Source organism: Hippoglossus hippoglossus, chromosome 10, assembly GCF_009819705.1.
Source record: "Hippoglossus hippoglossus isolate fHipHip1 chromosome 10, fHipHip1.pri, whole genome shotgun sequence".
Lineage (NCBI taxonomy): Eukaryota > Metazoa > Chordata > Actinopteri > Pleuronectiformes > Pleuronectidae > Hippoglossus > Hippoglossus hippoglossus.
The window spans coordinates 13,306,153-13,328,014 of NC_047160.1; the positions used below are offsets into that span (position 1 = coordinate 13,306,153).

At 42.1% G+C, this 21,862-nt stretch overlaps 1 protein-coding gene and 1 long non-coding RNA gene across 2 annotated transcripts; one reads left to right on the top strand and one right to left on the bottom strand.

Moving 5' to 3' along the window:
• Window positions 1–2,826: 2,826 nt before the first annotated feature.
• LOC117769425 lies at window positions 2,827–5,928 on the bottom strand. The gene is made up of 2 exons (XR_004615220.1): window positions 5,292–5,928; window positions 2,827–3,238 (listed from the first exon to the last, which is right to left on the bottom strand). It is a non-coding gene; the product is annotated as an uncharacterized LOC117769425 (long non-coding RNA).
• A 2,676-nt stretch (window positions 5,929–8,604) lies between these two features.
• Window positions 8,605–21,532, top strand: scyl1 (SCY1-like, kinase-like 1). The gene is made up of 18 exons (XM_034598300.1): window positions 8,605–8,795; window positions 9,424–9,564; window positions 11,223–11,345; window positions 11,473–11,699; window positions 11,924–12,014; window positions 14,889–15,044; window positions 15,363–15,521; window positions 15,761–15,868; window positions 16,393–16,506; window positions 16,609–16,764; window positions 16,870–17,058; window positions 17,783–17,858; window positions 18,262–18,459; window positions 18,625–18,776; window positions 18,883–18,963; window positions 19,103–19,423; window positions 19,790–19,868; window positions 20,055–21,532. The coding sequence occupies exons 1-18, from the start codon at window positions 8,688–8,690 to the stop codon at window positions 20,177–20,179; spliced, it is 2,604 nt and encodes an 867-aa protein (XP_034454191.1). The 5' UTR covers window positions 8,605–8,687; the 3' UTR covers window positions 20,180–21,532.
• Window positions 21,533–21,862: the final 330 nt, after the last annotated feature.

The following is a 21,862-nucleotide window of genomic DNA, read 5'->3' on the forward strand; positions in this document are numbered from 1 at the left end:
TTTTCTATAGTGCTATGGATCGGGATCATGTGCATCTACTGTGGTTTAAAGAAATGTAGGAAGGTATCTGGTATTTTTCAATAAGTCCATCAGATTCTTTATTCTTCACTATTTGGAACGTGTTGTAATGGGTGGGGGCGCTGTGGGGCCTTAATCAGTCTCTCCCTAGAATTCACAGCTCCATGTTACCGGCTCAAAAGGCCTTGAATAGGAAACTTCCAGGTGCACCCAACAAGATGGACACTTTTCTTCGCAGGATAGCAGCTTCAGAACTAGTCTCCAGATCTAGCAAGACGTTCTGTTTTCCCAGGGAGTGTGGTAACAAGTCTCTTTACTAGAAGTCATTGTAATTCTGTACAGGCTTCAAGTTGCTTTGTTGGGTTGGGAGGGGACTGTGTATTTGTGACTCTTGCAGATTAAGTTATATGGCCCGCCCTTCCAAAATCTACATTCAAGTCTACACCTACGGTTCATAAAGGAGGAATCCTTCGCGCTCAGGCCTGTGGTATTTAAAAGCTTCTTCTGGAAAAAGGTTTCCACTTTGAATTGTATTCAGTCAAACAGTTGTCCCTCTGAAGGCAGTTGTAATTTAATTTACTGTAATTCCAGTCATTGTCTTGTAGTGTTGTACTGCTTGTATTTGGGGAAGGGTATTGTGGGGAGAGGCTTTTTCCTTTGCATTTTTCAGTGTGCTGTGTCCTGTGCGCTTTCCAATACCCAAGATCACCAGGAACTCTCCTAACTCATTCTTTGTACAAGTTCGCTTGCGCATCAAGCATCACATAAGGTCACTAAATGTATTCACATTTCTCTTAACATTCATTGTCTGGCTAGATGCCTCCATTGCAATTCCTTTGCAATTAGTTACTATACTTTGTATTGACAATACAATGAGTGAACTATCTGTAAAGGATTTTCTTATTGCATAAAAAATGCATAGCTTGTTGTGATTGAATACAGTTTTGGTATGCATTTGTTCTTTTTGGGGGCTTGTGTGGGGGAGCTTTTCTTGTGCTTTTTCAGGTATGACTAAAGCTTGGATCTTTGTAGAGCAGCGGATGTGACCTGGGCTCATAGGACACCCTTTTCAAAGTGGAAATTGAAGGCAGATAAGTTGAAGTTCCAAAATCTACATTCAAGTCTACATCTACCAGCTTAGAATTTTTGACAATAGTCAATGCAAAGACAATAGCTTTCCTTTGGATCAAAGAAATAACAAAGGAAAGCTACAGTCTAAAAGGCAACTTGATAGGAAGCAAAGCTCATATAACCAGAGCTGTAGCACAAGGAATCACAGGCTGTTATTCTATATGGACGTTTTTTTCAGTTCTCAAGCTTTTTAAATTGGAGAATTGGTGTACACCAGAGAGAGCCAGAGGCACAGGGCAGAGTAGCAGCACAGAGGGACCATCACTGAAGCAGCAGTTCCAGAGCAAGCCAGCCAGTGATGAGAGGGTGGGACAGGGCGCACAAGTCTTCTAGCTTCACACGTTAAAGCAATGCGGTGGTTTGTATAATGGGTAGAGGTATCTCTGTAACATTCTCAGACATTTAGCTTTTCAATTACTTTTAGAAACCGATGTTGTAGAACACAATTTCTCGCACAGCTCTCTCTTCCTCTTTTCAGGCAAGGTAAGTCATTTTGTACCGTGGTCACCCCTCCGGTTGTGCACTGACATGAGTGTGGTGGTGTCTGCTGTGATGAATGCCTTGGTAGTGTGCTGGGGAGAGGAACATCTTTTCAGACTTCTCGACCCCCTGCAATCAGAAGTAGTTCCCCCAGCTGGAGAGGGAGGCGGTCCTCGTGTTGTTCAATAGGTCTTCCTGAGAGAAGTTTCAGCATTGGAGTGAGAGTGGATGGTCTCCTGTGCCGCCGATTGCGTGTATACCACAACCCTTCAGTGCTTCAGCAACAGCGCCTCATTGGTACATCAGCTACATCTACCTCTTAACCCAGCAGTGAGTTAATGCATGAAATGTACATGTGGGTGTAACTATCCTGTACATAACTCATAATTACCTATGCTGTATAGAATACAGTAATTTTTCATTCAAAGGATTTTCCATTATAGTTATTGGGTTAAGGGGGGAGGAGGATATTTGAAAAGTGTGTTTCGAGTTCTTCTTTTCACAGGCCTGGCCCCCTAAAGCTGATCATCGAAAGAATTCCCCCACGCTAGCCGCATGCTACAAGTTGAGCTCATCTTATTTTCTATAGTGCTATGGATCGGGATCATGTGCATCTACTGTGGTTTAAAGAAATGTAGGAAGGTATCTGGTATTTTTCAATAAGTCCATCAGATTCTTTATTCTTCACTATTTGGAACGTGTTGTAATGGGGGTGGGGGGCTGTGGGGCCTTAATCAGTCTCTCCCTAGAATTCACAGCTCCATGTTACCGGCTCAAAAGGCCTTGAATAGGAAACTTCCAGGTGCACCCACCAAGATGGACACTTTTCTTCGCAGGATAGCAGCTTCAGAACTAGTCTCCAGATCTAGCAAGACGTTCTGTTTTCCCAGGGAGTGCGGTAACAAGTCTCTTTACTAGAAGTCATTGTAATTCTGTACAGGCTTCAAGTTGCTTTGTTGGGTTGGGAGGGGACTGTGTATTTGTGACTCTTGCAGATTAAGTTATATGGCCCGCCCTTCCAAAATCTACATTCAAGTCTACACCTACGGTTCATTAAGGAGGAATCCTTCGCGCTCAGGCCTGTGGTATTTAAAAGCTTCTTCTGGAAAACGGTTTCCACTTTGAATTGTATTCAGTCAAACAGTTGTCCCTCTGAAGGCAGTTGTAATTTAATTTACTGTAATTCCAGTGATTGTCTTGTAGTGTTGTACTGCTTGTATTTGGGGAAGGGTATTGTGGGGAGAGGCTTTTTCCTTTGCATTTTTCAGTGTGCTGTGTCCTGTGCGCTTTCCAATACCCAAGATCACCAGGAACTCTCCTAACTCATTGTTTGTACAAGTTCCCTTGCGCATCAAGCATCACGTAAGGTCACTAAATGTATTCACATTTCTCTTAACATTCATTGTCTGGCTAGATGCCTCCATTGCAATTCCTTTGCAATTAGTTACTATACTTTGTATTGAAAATACAATGAGTGAACTATCTGTAAAGGATTTAATTATTGCATAAAAAATGCATAGCTTGTTGTGATTGAATACAGTTTTGGTATGCATTTGTTCTTTTTGGGGGCTTGTGTGGGGGAGCTTTTCTTGTGCTTTTTCAGGTATGACTAAAGCTTGGATCTTTGTAGAGCAGCGGATGTGACCTGGGCTCATAGGACACCCTTTTCAAAGTGGAAATTGAAGGCAGATAAGTTGAAGTTCCAAAATCTACATTCAAGTCTACATCTACCAGCTTAGAATTTTTGACAATAGTCAATGCAAAGACAATAGCTTTCCTTTGGATCAAAGAAATAACAAAGGAAAGCTACAGTCTAAAAGGCAACTTGATAGGAAACAAAGCTCATATAACCAGAGCTGTAGCACAAGGAATCACAGGCTGTTATTCTATATGGACGTTTTTTTCAGTTCTCAAGCTTTTTAAATTGGAGAATTGGTGTACACCAGAGAGAGCCAGAGGGACAGGGCAGAGTAGCAGCACAGAGGGACCATCACTGAAGCAGCAGTTCCAGAGCAAGCCAGCCAGTGATGAGAGGGTGGGACAGGGCGCACAAGTCTTCTAGCTTCACACGTTAAAGCAATGCGGTGGTTTGTATAATGGGTAGAGGTATCTCTGTAACATTCTCAGACATTTAGCTTTTCAATTACTTTTAGAAACCGATGTTGTAGAACACAATTTCTCGCACAGCTCTCTCTTCCTCTTTTCAGGCAAGGTAAGTCATTTTGTACCGTGGTCACCCCTCCGGTTGTGCGCTGACATGAGTGTGGTGGTGTCTGCTGTGATGAATGCCTTGGTAGTGTGCTGGGGAGAGGAACATCTTTTCAGACTTCTCGACCCCCTGCAATCAGAAGTAGTTCCCCCAGCTGGAGAGGGAGGCGGTCCTCGTGTTGTTCAATAGGTCTTCCTGAGAGAAGTTTCAGCATTGGAGTGAGAGTGGATGGTCTCCTGTGCCGCCGATTGCGTGTATACCACAACCCTTCAGTGCTTCAGCAACAGCGCCTCATTGGTACATCAGCTACATCTACCTCTTAACCCAGCAGTGAGTTAATGCATGAAATGTACATGTGGGTGTAACTATCCTGTACATGCCTCATAATTACCTATGCTGTATAGAATACAGTAATTTTTCATTCAAAGGATTTTCCATTATAGTTATTTGGTTAAGGGGGAGGAGGATATTTGAAAAGTGTGTTTCGAGTTCTTCTTTTCACAGGCCTGGCCCCCTAAAGCTGATCATCACTGAAGCAGCAGTTCCAGAGCAAGCCAGCCAGTGATGAGAGGGTGGGACAGGGCGCACAAGTCTTCTAGCTTCACACGTTAAAGCAATGCGGTGGTTTGTATAATGGGGTAGAGGTATCTCTGTAACATTCTCAGACATTTAGCTTTTCAATTACTTTTAGAAACCGATGTTGTAGAACACAATTTCTCGCACAGCTCTCTCTTCCTCTTTTCAGGCAAGGTAAGTCATTTTGTACCGTGGTCACCCCTCCGGTTGTGCGCTGACATGAGTGTGGTGGTGTCTGCTGTGATGAATGCCTTGGTAGTGTGCTGGCGAGAGGAACATCTTTTCAGACTTCTCGACCCCCTGCAATCAGAAGTAGTTCCCCCAGCTGGAGAGGGAGGCGGTCCTCGTGTTGTTCAATAGGTCTTAATCAGTCTGGGGCCTTAATCAGTCTCTCCCTAGAATTCACAGCTCCATGTTACCGGCTCAAAAGGCCTTGAATAGGAAACTTCCAGGTGCACCCAACAAGATGGACACTTTTCTTCGCAGGATAGCAGCTTCAGAACTAGTCTCCAGATCTAGCAAGACGTTCTGTTTTCCCAGGGAGTGCGGTAACAAGTCTCTTTACTAGAAGTCATTGTAATTCTGTACAGGCTTCAAGTTGCTTTGTTGGGTTGGGAGGGGACTGTGTATTTGTGACTCTTGCAGATTAAGTTATATGGCCCGCCCTTCCAAAATCTACATTCAAGTCTACACCTACGGTTCATAAAGGAGGAATCCTTCGCGCTCAGGCCTGTGGTATTTAAAAGCTTCTTCTGGAAAAAGGTTTCCACTTTGAATTGTATTCAGTCAAACAGTTGTCCCTCTGAAGGCAGTTGTAATTTAGATTACTGTAATTCCAGTGATTGTGGAGCTTTTCTTGTGCTTTTTCAGGTATGACTAAAGCTTGGATCTTTGTAGAGCACGGATGTGACCTGGGCTCGTATGACACCCTTTTCAAAGTGGAAATTGAAGGCAGATAAGTTGAATCCATCAAATATTGATGTTGGAAGCAAAAAATTCTCAACCCTAGTGGGTGTCTCTTATATTTAATGGGTTTAACTGCCCTCATTGTTCTTGGAATGAAAGCAACTTGCTATACTTGACTGTAAGCACTGCTGTGCTTTCTTGTGATAAGTGGAAGATTTGATGGACCTTCATTGATTCTGACATTATCTGCAGTAAAGCTTTTGGGCAAGGATAACAATGGTCAGTTCTACGATTACCATGGGGGGCATAGGGGGTGTTTCTTGTCTACCTCTTGTTTGATCTTGCAGAAAAGTCCGACGGAAGAATGCAGTCTACCTAAGACAACACAGGAATCATCTCAACCAACATGCAGTTTGAACAATGGGAGTCAGGTTGCTTTTTGATCAATAGATTGAAATGATTAGCCCTCAGCTGCTAGCCCTTGCGCAACTGTGCAGGTGGTAGGTTGCTCATATCGCACAACTGCGTGAAGTAAAACAAAAAAAATTCAGTAGCTGAGGAAGGCTGTGCATGGTGCAGCTTCAATTTGGTCTGAAATGCAGTGCAAATGTGTTTATATTGCTATTGGGTTTGGTTGGGTGTGTCCCTGCACTTCTCTTCACAGAAATAAGAGCGCAAGACTGGCTCAAGAACGAGTGAAGTCCTCTAACCTGGAGCATGTAGTAAGATGCTGGCTTAACTTTTCATAATGAACTTCTGCAATGTTGTAGTTGAAAAATTACATCTTAGAACTGGCTTTATGTTAACCTCAAATAATTAGTAACAATGCTTTACTAGCATTCCTCTTTGGCCACAGGGCCCTACTGCTTTGCATCTTAAACCAAAAGATGAGTAGACCTCAAATCTTTGAGTATTGTGTGGTGGGTGTGTTGTGTAGATCACTCTTTGTTTCAGATCATCTTCGTCTGTCCACTCGATCTCGCCTGCCTCTGAATGCAAAATCATCTGTGGAAGCTGTCAGCGAATATGAGTGTGGCCCCTGAATGAAGTACCAACCCCCTGTGCGCTTGAGCTTAAATCTGAATCCTTGATGGCCTTCGCAGAAGCCCCGCTCTCTGTTTGTGTGTGTGCCTTTTTTCTTTTCCCTTCGGTTTCTCAGGTTTAACTGCCCAAATTGTCTTTGTATGTCATCTGGGATGGCCTAACCTGTGTTGGAACTCTGAGAATCCAGTCACATTAAGATCAAGAGCTGCAAGCTTGTCTCGCTAATACTGCATCACTTCAGTCTCATGGGTTCTAAGTTAAATAATTTTGGTTCCCTTGATTTTTCTTTAACACACCATGGCTTAAATGTGTAACTCAACATGTTGCATGCACATCAGCTCTGCATAACATTTTATTTGTAATGCACAACATAATGTTCATGTAGTCGTTGTCAAACACTGCAGTAGTGTTCAGTCAAGGGTTTTTCTTGAGGGGGGGACGGGCAACACTTTTCTCTCTTTTCAGATTTCTTGTTCAGCTTAACTTGCGACTGAGCCAGGCGACTTAACCCTCTGCAGGGAGTCATGGGATGTCTTGGTACAGCCAGCCTCTAGGGTCTTTATTTCTTTGACGAATTGTGCATCGTGGAGGGCCGATAGCTGTGGTAAAAGGTGCTACGCCATTGGCGGTAAACAAAAATTACACTGATTATGTGTCTCATTGGAATTTCAGTGTGGGGTTCATGTGGGAGGGGGTGGGGAGTCTTACATTGTCTGTCTTTTTTCCATTACAGCGTTAAACTTGGAAAGAAAGCCATACCAGATCGCTTGACCCGTGAATCCTGCCGAATTGCAAACGGGAAAACATTATTATCAGGGATGCTGGTATCGTGGCTTTGCTAATATGGATAAAAGGATATCTTTGAATTAGTCATTCGCCAATTCAGTGTCGTGGGGAATGCTGGGGATTGGGGAAACCAGTTGTCTCTTTCTTCTAGTTTCAGCCTCCTGACCGAGAGAAATCCCCATGTGGTGACAGAATAATATAGCAGCCAGGTGCAGAGTGGTTTTCTTTTCCTGGGGGAACAAAGTCTTGGTTTTGTTCCTCCAGGTTTTGCTTTTGCCCTTATTACAGCAACAACAAAAAAGCAAAAGACCCCGGTGGTGGCACTCCTGACTTTGTCAGGACAGGGTTCAATTCCCTGCGGGGTCTTGCTTTTAAGAATGCTGTGCAATGGGGTGCAAAAAAAATCAGTAGTTTTGGTTGGTAATGAGAAGATATTCCCCGAAAAGTGAGACAGGACTATATCAGGGTAATAATATAAACATTGTTATATCAATCTTTGAGTAAGTAGTATTTGATTTTGTAACATTTTTTAAATTTGAGTGTAAATGATCAATAAAGTTCTCTTCTGTCCCAGTTTCACAATTTAATTCTTCACATTACTACTTGTTTGAATTTAAATGTGAGAATCCAAGATTACAGATTTTACCATGGGTAGAAGAATTTTTTTACTGCACATGATTGCAAATGCCTTACGTAGCACAATGACAACTGGGAGTAAAAGAGTACATGAATATCTTCTGTTCTCTTATCTTTTTTTTTGGGACCAGTATAGCCATAAAAGGATGATATGATTAGTCTGACTTTTGGCAACATGACATGTTGGAGAATCAAAGTACCAAAAAAAACATTTGTGCATAGCAGTAGATAACAAAGAGGCCATCATAATGACATTGTTATGATCCGGGTACAATTGGAGAGTGAGGGGCCTTCTGGCATCGGCCCCCAACATGTCTGGATTAATAATTTGTTAAAAAATACACAAATGTAGCAGATAAGTCCTTTTATTATGCTGTGTCATAACATCTGGCAAAGTGACTGCTGATGAAAATGACCCTTACAGCTAACTCGTGTGCATTTAAAATCTATATGAAGGTTACTAAATGTCGTTCTCCCTTTTCAAATAAAATTTAAAAAATAGAATTAATTAATAAATAGGGGCTAAAATTGTTCAGATGTCAATACATTGGCAGTTGCATATATTAAAAAAGAACATGACAGTGATTCCCAAAATGTGGTTGTCAAACGATCGTTATAAAGAAATAAAATTGGGGCTTGATATTTTACATTTTAACATAAAACTTTATTATGAATAACAACAGAACACAAATAGCACGTTACAATATTCAGGATTAGATGTAGATTTAAATTAATTTAATCATTGAAAATAATTTTTAATATTTTTACTGACACCAATTTACTGCGGAACTAAAGGGCAGAAACAAGTTTCCCACGGAGCCATTTCACATCCGTGCTACATAGCAGCTAGCCTCCAGCAGTCTCTGTAGTGTTTGATGAGGTGTGGAGGAGGAAATAGGAGATGTGGTCCTTTTTCGCAAGGGATCCTGTCAAAGACTTCGCTTATGAACTTCTTCCAGACGCCCAGGAGAAGTCTGGAATATGGACTTTACATCGCGGGAAGCGGAAGGTAAAAAGACGCAGACCGCTGCAGAGCCTCCGCTAGCGGTTAGCTTCAGCTCGCTTCATTATGGAGGCCTGTCAGTCAGTAAGCTTGTCGTTGTGTTGTCAGGTGTCGTACTGACGTGTTTACAAGATCAACATGTCCGCGTCTGTGTGAATGTCTGCCTCGAGATAAATGTTGCGCTCGCGCTGCGTATGATCAGTTCTCAGGCTTTGTTTATCCGCACGCACACACAGACACGTATTTGTCGCCACGTCACCCGGTTTTTAACCGAGTTATCTCCTCTTATCCAAGCCGTGTTCCGACTGAAGCTTCAAGTCAACAGGTGACGTTTCTCATCGACGACTGACAACACCTCATACAAGCCACTGTCATAACTCTGCGTTGGGAAGCTGAAACTAGACAGCCATCCTCACAGGGCTGCACAATGACAGCAAAATAACAACTTCCTGTTTCTATCGTCCTGATTCAGCTCATTTAAATATGACGTAGTGACACTAGAGTGATGGCTTTGATTCTTCTGCAACTTGATTTGATTACAGAACATAATAATAAAAATAAAAAATACGTTGAAAAACTGTCAATTTATTTTAAATGATAAATTTATGTAATTTCCCCCATCCTGTCTCCTCAGACCAGTGGAGAGCCGGTGTCTGTGTTTGTGTACGACTCGGCTCAGGGTACAGAGCAGCAGACACAGCTGGCCAAGGCTGCCTACAAGCGTATGAAGACCCTGCGACACCCCAACATCCTGGCCTATGTGGATGGATTAGAGGTTTGTGTGTTTTTTTGTATGTTCGTTTGCACCTTCTGTCATCAATTCTGCACGCTGCCACTGTCTGTAATGCCTTTAAAGGGATAGTTCATCGAAAAATGAAAATTCACTCATTATTTACTCACCACTATGCCGATTGAGGGGTAGGCGAAGTGTTTGAGTCCACAAAACACTTTAGGAGTTTCAGGGGTAAACAGTGACCTCTTCTACAGACTTAATAAAACAACAGAAAAAAATGTCAATGTCAATTTTATTAATATAGCACATTTAAAACAACTTGGTTGACCAAAGTGCTTTACAGGTGTAATGGTACAACAAAAGGACAGTAAAATGTAATGCATCATAGTGCAAGTAATACAAATAAAATACAATTATTAATGTAAAAATAAAATATAAGATATATACAATAAGATAAATAAAATCAGCTGCGACGAAACATGCCTCCTTACTGCTCGTGTGGTGTCATCCAATTGTTCGCAAGCCCCGACATTCATATTCGACTCGAAATGAGGTAATTTACACCACTACTGGAAGTGGCGATGCAAGCGGACGTAGGCACACGAACGCGCACCCCGCACGTGCCTTTGGGCGAGAGTGTGTGCGGCTTTCCTGTGTGCAAGTGCGTACGTGAACGCACCTTCGAGGAGGCTGTCAAACATGGTGTAAATTACGTAGTTTCGAGTCGAATTTGAATGTCGGGGCTTAAGGACACTTGGATGAAATCACAGGAGCAGTATGGAGGCATTTGATGTTTTTTTACGTCTGAAGAAGAGGTCACCAGTTACTTCAATTGTATTGGATTCGGCTGCAAGGCTGTTTACCCCTGAAACTCCAGAAGTGTTTTGGGGACTCAAACACTTCACCCACCCCTCCATCGGCACAGTGCTGAGTAGGTAATCAGTGAATTTCCATTTTTCGGTGAACTATCCCTTTAAATATAATTAGTTGTCTCATCTCCACCATCTGCTCTTTTCTGCATGTTTACAGATTGAGGTGAGTGTGAATATTCCACTGTAGGCCTACAATAGTTGTAGTGAATAGTGTGCTTCATAATATTTGCAGATTCTTGCGCTGTTTCCTCAGCTTTTGTGCTCCACCAGAGTATAATTGGATCATACATTAAATCAGATTATTAATTATTATTAAGAACTAGTAATCTGTGCGTCAACACTATGATTTGTCAAGAGAATTTGAAACGTAGATTGAAATAAAATAGCTTCCATATTAAGTTTCTTCCTTCTTGTCTGTTTGTGCGTACTCATAATTCAGAAGATGCTGACCACTGAATACACAGCCTGAAACTGAGTAGCAACGAAGATGTTTCCCAACTCCTTAACATAGTATGATCCTTACATCAAGTCTTTTTAATTGTTACTGTTTGTACACGGCTTTGTAGTTTTTCACTTGCTTTAGTTGAATAATAATTCAGCACTAACTTTTATTGCCTTTTAATAGAAACCTGTTGAGATGAATCAGCATCGTTTATTGTTTTCTGTAACATTGTTACATTGAATAAACGGACAACTATTAATTCACCTATCATATTTTTGTCTTTGTATGTCTGTACTTTCTTTTTCATTATTGAGTTTTTTGACAGTGATGCTGGTGCAATAAAATAGCTATTAAATCACAGTTACTCTTCTCTGTGGTTGTTACAGACAGAGAAGAGCCTTTACCTGGTTACGGAGCAGGTGACGCCCCTGGCAGTCCACCTGAAAGCCCAGGCAGAGAAGGGTGGTGCCGGGGAACTGGAGATCTCCTGGGGACTGCACCAGATAGTGGTAAGGATGGGACTTTGTGCAAGTTGATACTTTCAGATGAGCTGTAGTTTTGCCATTTCTGTCACTGTCCTCCTCCGGCCCTCTCTCACTGTTTATCTGTTTACTCTACCGTTGCCCCATCCCACAGAAAGCTCTTAGTTTCCTGGTCAACGACTGCCACCTGCTTCATAACAACTTAGGTGTGTGGTCTGTTTTCGTGGATCGTGCTGGAGAGTGGAAACTAGGGGCCCTCGACCATGTGGCCCCTGAGCAGGGCGACCCAAGCGGGGTCTCGCTTCCGGCACCGAAGGCTGTTTACCCAGACATGGAGAAATATGACCCCCCAGAGATGTCCAACAGCACTGGAGAGAAATGGTAAAAGAGTATTCTCAATAATCTCAAAGTGAGAAGAGCTTGTCAGAATAATAATATGTTACTCCAGAATAAAAAGGGAGGAGTAATAGGAATATGGAGAAAGTGTAGAAATTGCAAAAGAGGTTCGGGACCATGTAAAGATCATGAGTGAAGTGTTGAGTAGATGATGGTAAACCTGACCCTGGTCACTGCATTTTGTAATGCACTATATTCACGTCTTGCAGGGCAGGAGAAGTGTGGCGTTTAGGCTGCCTGATCTGGGAAGTATTCAATGGGCCACTACCTCGCACCTCCTCCCTTCGTTCACTGGGAAAGGTACGTCACCTCGAGTTTCTTTGTAATTACTTGACAGATGTTATGGGTTACATGAAATATCTTTTTAGATACTCTAAATATTCTTCCATACAAATGTAGGAAATAAACTTAAATGGATGCTTGTTTCCATCCGCTACTGAATATTAGATGTTGGTTCATGTAGATCAGGGGTCGGCAACCTTTTTGACAATAAGTGCCAATGTGAAATCTTCTTGTGAATTAGTGTGCCATATCAACATTTTTTTATATTAAGTTTTATTATTGAACCAAATTAATATTTCCAAAAGACATGTCATTTTATTCCATCCATATTGGCTATATATAGAACAACAATTTAAAGAAACATGTTTATCTCATTATGATTGCAATAATAAGTTTGTCATTAACCCCACCAACCACACTCATATTCAGAATTGCGAAAGCTTGCTTCAGTCGCATGGTTTTTGGCGGTGGCAAAGACTTTGAGAGAGTTTGCTTCCCATACCTGGACACTGCACGTTTGATTGATTGATTCTCCCTTGTCTGCCTGATCTTTGAAACTTCTTTCGTGCTTTCAAAGTTTCACTTAACACTGGACGATCGGCACACAACATTTTCAAAACATAACGTGCACACAGCACGGTCCAGCAAAGCCATAGTCTTCTGCCCATGATGGCTGAAATGCCTGTGTCTTTGTTTGAGCGGCTGCACTTCACGGTAGTGGTGGGCGGATCGATCCAAATATCGATAATATCGATACCAACGTTGGTATTGATATTGATCAACATGTCCGCGTCTGTGTGAATGTCTGCCTCGAGATAAATGTTGCGCTCGCGCTGCGTATGATCAGTTCTCAGGCTTTGTTTATCCGCACGCACACACAGACACGTATTTGTCGCCACGTCACCCGGTTTTTAACCGAGTTATCTCCTCTTATCCAAGCCGTGTTCCGACTGAAGCTTCAAGTCAACAGGTGACGTTTCTCATCGACGACTGCTTTCGTGCTTTCAAAGTTTCACTTAACACTGGACGATCGGCACACAACATTTTCAAAACATAACGTGCACACAGCACGGTCCAGCAAAGCCATAGTCTTCTGCCCATGATGGCTGAAATGCCTGTGTCTTTGTTTGAGCGGCTGCACTTCACGGTAGTGGTGGGCGGATCGATCCAAATATCGATAATATCGATACCAACGTTGGTATTGATATTGATCAATACCAGTGTAATGAGATCGATACTTTAGTTTCAGTTTCTCTCCTGTATGCACTGCTGCGGCTGTCACAGCGCGGAGCAGGCACACTTTGCGCCTCCTCCCGGCCAGCAGCACAGCACACAAGCAGCACAGAGACGGAGCAGAAGAATGGCAGAGAGGAAGAGGAGCGCCGTGTGGCTATATTTTCAGATTCAGGCTGAAAATGAAATGACAGCAAGATGCGTCATTTGCAAAAAGGCAGTCAAATACAGTGGTAACACCACTAACTTATACAAGCATATGAAAAACCATCCCAGAGAAAATAAAGAGCTACAGAAACGGAGAGAGGAGGTGAGAAATCCCCCACCCCCTGGCTCCGACAGACCCACACCCCCAACCCAGAGGCAGAGGTCATTGGCAGAGGAAAAAATTGTTTTGTAACTGTTCTGTTGTTACTGTAGTTTCTGAACAAAAACTTTTATGATAATAAAGTATTTTCTATTTACGAATAATCTTTGCCCAAATTCTGTCCTGGATTTTAACTAATTAATAATCCAAAGGAAAAATCACAAAAACAATTAAAAGTCATGAAAATTCATTCAGATTTAGCAATTTGATGATGCATCCACCTTAATTATTAAAAAGTATCGGTATCGTTATCGATATCGGCGATACTGGCCCTGTATTTACTTGGTATCGGATCGATACCAAATCTTGCAGTATCGCACACCACTACTTCACGGAGATTCATGTGGGGAAATGTGAGCAGCGCCGGCTGGGAGGCAAAACCTTTGAACATTTCTTTAATAAGTAATCGCCTGTGTGCCAATGATTATGGCACCGCGTGCCATCCTTAGGTTGCTGACCCCTGATGTAGATAAACAACTGGTGGCACTATTTGTACTGGCAGTTTCCATTAAACAGTTGCGGAAGAATAGGGCACGGCAAGATGATGTAATTGAAAGAGCACATGATGTAAATATGGTATTTCTATTTATTTAATGTTTTACTATTTTTTTGTCACTATCCATATTTTAGCCATGAACCGGTTCATAATTAGAATTTGTGGATCTATATGAATATGTTTACATTCTGTTATGTTTAAAATATGCATTGTTTTTCTCAAACGGTATGTTGCCTTTTTTAGCTGTGTGTCGGAAACGATCGGTTTGGTGTCTTTTCTCGCCTCCCAAAAAGTCCAGTGTGCACTGATTGGTCAGCTGGCCCACACTTGTGTGATTGGGCAGCCGTGCGTCAGAAATCCCACACCCCTTACCTGTAGCTGCAGTAACAATAGCAGTGGTTCTGCTGTACTATTTTGAGCTAAACTAGCCAGTAGGACTTGTTACGCATTACTTGGTGATGTGCACGTAGAGGAATTCCAGCAAGGTGTTTCAGGTTCTTCAGGTTCTTCAGGTGCAGTGTACTCTGTGCCCTTTTTTTCGCAGACTGTAGAATTTGTAACTTTGCACACCTTTCACATGCACAAAAGCATTTTATATAGGGAAATCACGAATACCATAAAATGAGCATTATTTGTCTTGTGCTTCACAGCCACTGTACATAATGATTTAATAATTAAGTCTTTTACAATTATACTTTGTCGCATTTTGCTTTTATTAATACATCAACTGTTTGTGACCTAGAGAAGTGTCGTGTACAGAGTTGAGTTCTCTCTCTTGTCACCTTCGTGTCCACAGATTCCAAAGGCCCTGGTCCCTCATTACTGTGAGCTGGTGGGGGCCAACCCCCGGGCTCGGCCCAATCCATCCCGGTTTCTTCAGAACTGTAGAGCCGCCGGGGGGTTCCTCAGCAACAGCTTCGTCGAAAGCAACCTTTTCCTGGAGGAGATACAGGTCCAGAGACTTGAACACAAGACATCAGAGCTACAGTCACAACCCATTAGAACAGTCACAACCTACAGTATTATATACTAAGACAGAAACTGAAAGTAGAAAGTTCTTGTGGATCTATTCTAAAAGTTTAGAAGAATATAACTTAGACACACAGCAGAAGGAAAAAAAAAAAACTCCAACAAACAATTGAAGGTGTTTCTTGGAGTTTATTTTTTCATTCTGTAAAACAATCTGAAAGCATAATTGAGTATTTATTAATTATATATATTAGTTTATATAATAACAGTAAAATTCATAGTATAAAATGATCCTGTCTAGATCAAGGAGCCGGCTGAGAAGCAGCAGTTCTTCCAGGATCTGAGTGACAATCTGGACTCCTTCCCCGAAGACTTCTGTAAACACAAGGTTCTTCCTCAGCTGCTCACCGCCTTCGAGTTTGGCAGTGCGGGCGCTGTCGTCCTCACGCCACTCTTCAAGGTAAGTTCTGACATCCCCGGGCAACTCTGACACCCTATGAAATATCAATGGTTTTACCAGAGAATCTCCATGCAGGTCCGAATATTTCCAAAGTAAAGCTTTTAAAAAGTAATTGTCTAAAATGAGTCAGAGTTAGAAATAGTTACACTGGTATTCATGTCTTAGTGCACACGTCTTTTCCGCTTCCATTTGAAAGTTTTCAATTTCTTTCTGATCTAATCTATGTCTGTTTGTGCCAGGTAGGGAAGTTCCTCTCGGCAGAAGAATACCAACAGAAGATTATCCCTGTCATCGTGAAGATGTTCTCCTCCACAGACCGAGCCATGAGAATACGACTGCTGCAGCAGGTGTGCATTAGAATGTGGATACAGAATACAAATTTGAAATGATATTCGGGTGCAGTCATGTTGGCTGGGGTATATACTTGATGCTTTTTACACGGGCTCGGGTAGGGTTCAGCAACAAAAAGCAGAATGCCTGTCGGGTTCAGGTCGTCCTTGATTAGTTTTCTCTTGGGTTCAGTAATTCGGACAGAAAATTGCTGCCTGAGACGCACTCCAGTGTGTATTTAATATAGGCCTGTTTCATCTGCACCCAGAGAGGCAGTTTTACCTTCATGCAGGACTTGAAGCAAATATGTTTTAATTTTGGGTTTTAGTTAGACAAATGCTGTACAGGGAATTAGTGTGCATTTTATTTCCCTCAACTCTCCCATTTAACACATGCAACTCATGGATTTTATAGCCAGGAAAAAAAGTAGAATGAAATGCAGTAGAAACATTTTCAGTGTTTATTAGCCTATACTAAAGGAGAAAAGCATTAATTCCCTATAACATTGTTCCTTCTTTCTGTCCTTCTCTCTGTATCTCAGATGGAGCAGTTCATTCAGTATCTGAACGAGGCAGCAGTCAACTCCCAGATCTTTCCTCACATTGTTCATGGCTTCACAGACACAAACCCTGCCATCAGAGAACAGACTGTTAAGGTAGTTTGCGCAACACAACCACAATGCAGAAGGAATTTTTGACTAGTACTGGATGTTTTCAGCCTGCTGTAGCCACCGCTCTCCTTTTTCCCTTCTCTCCAGTCAATGCTGTTGCTGGCTCCCAAACTGAATGAAGCCAACCTGAACCAGGAGCTCATGCGTCACTTTGCCCGGCTTCAGGCCCGAGATGAACAAGGCCCAATCCGGTGTAACACCACTGTCTGCCTGGGCAAGATCGCCTCCTACCTCAACGCCGGGGTAAAGCACACCCACGCCATAATGCAACACTTAATTCATTTATAGCAAAAAAAACCAGAAATAATCTGTTCAAATGGAAATACATGGTAATCCCTCCATTCACAGACTCGACAGCGTGTTCTGATCTCTGCCTTTTCACGAGCCACGAAAGACCCCTTCCCGGCTTCCCGTTCTGCTGGTGTGCTGGGTTTCGCTGCCACACACAACTACTACAGTGTAACGGAGATCGCTGCCCGCATCCTCCCCACCCTCTGTGCCATTACTATTGACCCTGATAAGAGCGTCAGGGACCAGGTAAACATGATATTACACAAGACTGAATCTGTATTATTAGTCATATAATTTATCTTAATGTTATAGCATATTAAAGAGTGCTTGAATATCAGCAGCAGATCACATCATTAATTTATTTTAAGCTCATAGTTAATTACATTTTAACTGTCATATTATCGGTGCATGAAAGAACATGGTTATGGTAAATACAGTGATGTGATGACTACGCTCATGTATTACCTCCAACAATAACACAATATGTAAGCACTGCATGAGTCACATCTTCTTACCAGCAGAACAAGACAGACCCGTAGAAACTATTCTTGTTTCTGTTAAGACTAAGAGGCAGATCTTCATTGATTCTTCAAGCAAGGGCAGATTAAAGATTCTACAGTTACATACTGTGGCAGATTAAGGAAGCAAAACAATGTAGAAGAGAAAATGTATCATTCCAGAGCAATACAAAGGTAGATTATTTTTGTGACTTTTCAGTTACTCTCCAAAACCCACAGTAGTTTCATTTTAAAACAACAATTCTTGGACGAGACAGGGAAGTTAGTTTCAAATTCGCTTAGCTGGCTTTGTGAAACCAACTGTTTTTGATTTGGCCAAACGCTTTTTTGGCTTAACACTTTTCTTACAATTGCTGCCTTATTAATTCAATTTGTAAATATCTGTTTTGTTTTTACTTGATCATGCTGATGTGTTTCTGCTCATGATGTGCTGTTGTCTTTCTCTCTGTCAGGCATTCAAAGCCATCAAGAGTTTCCTTTCCAAGATGGAGACTGTGTCAGAAGACCCTTCCAAGCTGGCTGATATAGGTCTGTAGTCTCAGCTGCAGTCTGATCTCTTTTCTTTATACGATTCAGCAAAGAATGTGTGTCGTGTCATGATGTGTCGTGGAAATTTATCTCGAGATTTGAAATTATGAGTTTCTCAGACCGGAGTTGTCTTAGAGTTTTAATTATTAGCTCTGCAGAGGGTTACACAGTCAGCAACATGGCTCAGAGTGCAACCACGAGTAGTTAAAAAGGAGGGTGTTTATACAATGTGATGAACAGGAAACAAGAATGGAATTTTCCATTACAGATGATATGTTGTATATTTTTTATCTTTCTCAGTTACTGGGGGAAATAAATAATAATAATACGGTGACTCACTCACATAATAGTCTTAGTTTCTGAAATTCTAAAAACAAAAACTTGATATTGGTCTGTCCTGCAGAAAAGGATGTAGCGTCATGTGCTCAGCCTGCGGGTGCTTCCTCTAGCTGGGCTGGCTGGGCCGTAACCGGCATGTCCTCGCTGACTTCTAAGCTGATCCGCAATGCTCCAGGGACAGAGGGGGATGCAACAGCTGAGGGCAGTGAGGCCACTGACACCACCAGCCCAACTACTACCACAGACGCTGCTCCTGCACCTGGTAGAGTTATCAAACTTGGTTAACTAGTTGTCCTGGAGAAAATGATGATCTGAGTGTGTCTTTATTTTGATCTTGAACTCAATTCGATTCATTATTTATCCCAGACCAGCAAAGTCATAGATAGGATACCTGAAACTTTATCTTGTGTTTTTCTTCCTTTCATAGGTGAAGATGATAAAACTCCACAAGTCTCTCTGAGTCACCATGCTGCCTCTAGTCATGCCAACCAATCACAGACTGTTGAAGTAACAGACAAAGATGATGAGCCAATAGGAGAACGCTGGGATGAGGAGGAGGAGGATTGGGGAAGTTTGGAGGTTGGATTTCACCACTTTTCACTGAAATAGAAAACTACAAATTTTCCTTTAGATACATGTGTGAACATAGGTGTTAAATTACATGAATTTTTGACTTTCCTCAAAGGAGCCAGAGAAAGCTCACACAGAGCCCGATGACTGGAACACTGACTGGTCATCATCCAAAAAGAAGGCTGGTGACCGACAAGTACGAGCTCTTTAATTTGGATACATCACAAAATGCACTCACCTGTCTGTATGGACTTAATGTAGTCTATGTTGTTGTTTGTGTTCTCTATATGGTTTAAGTCTACATATCAGTCTTTTATCATCTCTTTAATATCTAGGTGGGCCGGTCGACCTCCTCCGTGACGGTGAAGAAGCAGAGCTCTGATTGGAGCAGCTCAGGGTGGGACGCTGACGACAGCTGGTCCAATGAGAAGGAAGGCCAGGGACAGAGCTCTGCTGGCGAGGAGGGCTGGGGTAACGACTGGGGAGAGGAGGAGACAGATACAACTTTGGCCAATGAGACACTCACCCTTCCAGAAGGGGTGCGGTTAGCTAGCGATTACAACTGGGACAGCAGCAGCGCATCGAAGGGAGCCAGTCACAACGACTTGTTTGCCAGCGTGTCCCAGAGAAACCCAGCCAGCGCTGCTGTTGCCACGGTGAGGATGGAGGAGACACAGACAAAAGAGCAAAACGCAGACAGATTAAATTAGTGGTAAATAGAAAGAGATAAAAGTGCTGCGTCTATATTTATCTATTTTACAGGTTCCAGTGTACCATGTAAAATACTCACAATTGTCCAGTTCAAAAAAGTGAGATCAAACCTGTGTAACTAAACTATAGATGTCCATCATATATACAACATGGAGGTGAGGAGGAGGCAAAGAATCGAAACATTTCTTTTTGCAGTTGCAAAGTGAAGGAAAGCAGATAAAGTGAAAGATAAGAAGGTATTAGTAAGATAAACAGAGCTGAGGATTTCTTGAGGGTACGATGATTTCAGTTCAGTGTTTTCCTCTGGTCAGGCTGGAGGTGGCTGGGGTGCAGAGGCAACAGGAGAGTGGGGAGCTGAGGAGACTTGGGAGTCAGTGGATGGAGCCCAGGGTAAGTTTCTCAGCTGTCCTCCCTTATCCCTTACCATTTGCTGTAAAACATCACTGGACCGTTTTACCTCTTTCACTTCTCCTGTATTCACACTACGAATGCTTAACTACTCTTGGTAGATGACAATTATTGTATGTCTGTGCCTTGAATTGCCTGTTTTTTTGGGGGGTCGGGTTTGCTGACCAGGTCTCAGCAAGGCGGAGCTTTCCAAGAAGAAACGGGAGGAGAGGAGGAAAGAGCTGGAGGTGAAACGGGCAGAGCGCAAAGCTGCTAAAGGTCCTCTCAAATTGGGCGCACGCAAGCTGGATTGACAAGGATGCAGAGCGAGAGAGAGATGAGGGTGGGGACAGAGAGGGATGAGCATGGATTGCTGATTGAGCACTGATCCCAGAGCAGTGATGGAGGCTTGACATTCCGCAAGTCAAGGATCAGAAAGAAGAGTCAGCTGTGAATACTGTGAAATGCTGCTATAATGGAGGTTTGTTGGTTGAGAATGGGGGAAATTAAACCCCTGCTGAGGTCGACGATTCTCAACGTTGAAGGACATGACAGATGACGGGTGATACTCCATTGCTTTATAAATGCAGGTTTGGTGATGGAGGAAAACAAAACCCAGAGAGACATGAAACAACACGGAGCAGTATTCCTTACAGCAGAAGTGATCTAACAATGTCCACTCTTTTTTTTTTTATTATTCTTAACTCCTGCAGTTGTAAAGTAAATGTATATAAATGGTGCATCTTGTCTTAAAATGACACAAAGAAATCACACTTTTTTTTAAAACTGAGAAATATATAGTATATATCGCAACATTTTAGAAGCAAACATACTATGGTACTTAAATGTGCACACAAACACAACACACACAGTGGATATGAATGTTTTAGTTCAGCTTTCACTTAATTACAGATTGGAGACTGAAAATCAATCAATCCATGCATGCACTTGTTCATTTGTGTTGCTTAACAAAAAGAATTTATTGATGTGCTGAGTTTACTTTGCACATACAACACTATATTTTTCTGAACTGACCTGACCTGGCAGCTGGGTCTTGTGTCAGATCAGAGAAGTGAGGAAATACATTTCTGTGTCCACATGTCATTCCCTATGTCTCTCATGAGGTCAAGTGCAGTGGTGGAGGGGTTATACAAATCCAATAGGTTTTATTTTGGGACCCTTTGAAGGTCTTTTAGCTGTATAATCCTACAGATCTCCCTAAAATCCTTTGGGATTATGTGAGGATGTTAACATGTCAAGTCAGTACTTGGTGTGATCTAGCTAAAGGAGAATCTTCTTTCACTCTTTTTATTTGTGCCTTTATTTAATCGCAGGTCTGCTCTGCACATCCCAGAACATTTCAGAGGTGGACCTGAAATGTCTCAAACGCGGCAGATTCTGTCTTTCCAACAAACTTTCCAGTGTGGCCCCCCAATATCTCCTGTCTGTGTTAGATGTGCAGTTGTAAGGTCTGGTGTCACTTACAATACGATTTACTGTATAGAAAAACCCGCTGACACAATCAGTAACCATCACCACCAGAGCTAACGTCCTGGTTTGGGCTGGTCGGGTCAGAAACTATCCTGCATAATTGAGACGGCAGACATTGGTTTACAGAGAATCTCAATCATGTAGCATGTAAGCTGTTATTAAATAAAAAGAACAAACGTAAACTTATGCTTCTTGTTTACATTACACTTGTGTCATGACTGTGACATAACAACATTCTTTACTCTTACTTCTGATTAACCCTGTTTGAAAATCGTATGTTATTATTCTCTACAGTATTATCTGAGCTTTTCAAATATTAAGTCATTTAATATCTTAGCTGATGATGAATCACTGACGATATCAAAGAAGTTGAGGCATCATCTGTTACAATCATTGGAGGGTTTTATCCAGCTTATACCATAAACACTGATGAACAAAACACTTTGCATCGTAAGATGTAACAATACTGTAGAGAAATCCAACAGTTCCTAAAATGACTAACAATA

What these genes read in the sequence shown, in the direction of transcription:
- scyl1 (XM_034598300.1), top strand. Translation starts at nt 8,688, where the DNA reads ATGTGGTCCTTTTTCGCAAGGGATCCTGTCAAAGACTTCGCTTATGAA. An exon ending in GAATACGACTGCTGCAGCAG is followed by an intron (nt 15,869 to 16,392) that starts GTGTGCATTAGA and finishes TCTGTATCTCAG; the next exon opens with ATGGAGCAGTTCATTCAGTA. An exon ending in AGACGCTGCTCCTGCACCTG is followed by an intron (nt 18,460 to 18,624) that starts GTAGAGTTATCA and finishes TTCCTTTCATAG; the next exon opens with GTGAAGATGATAAAACTCCA.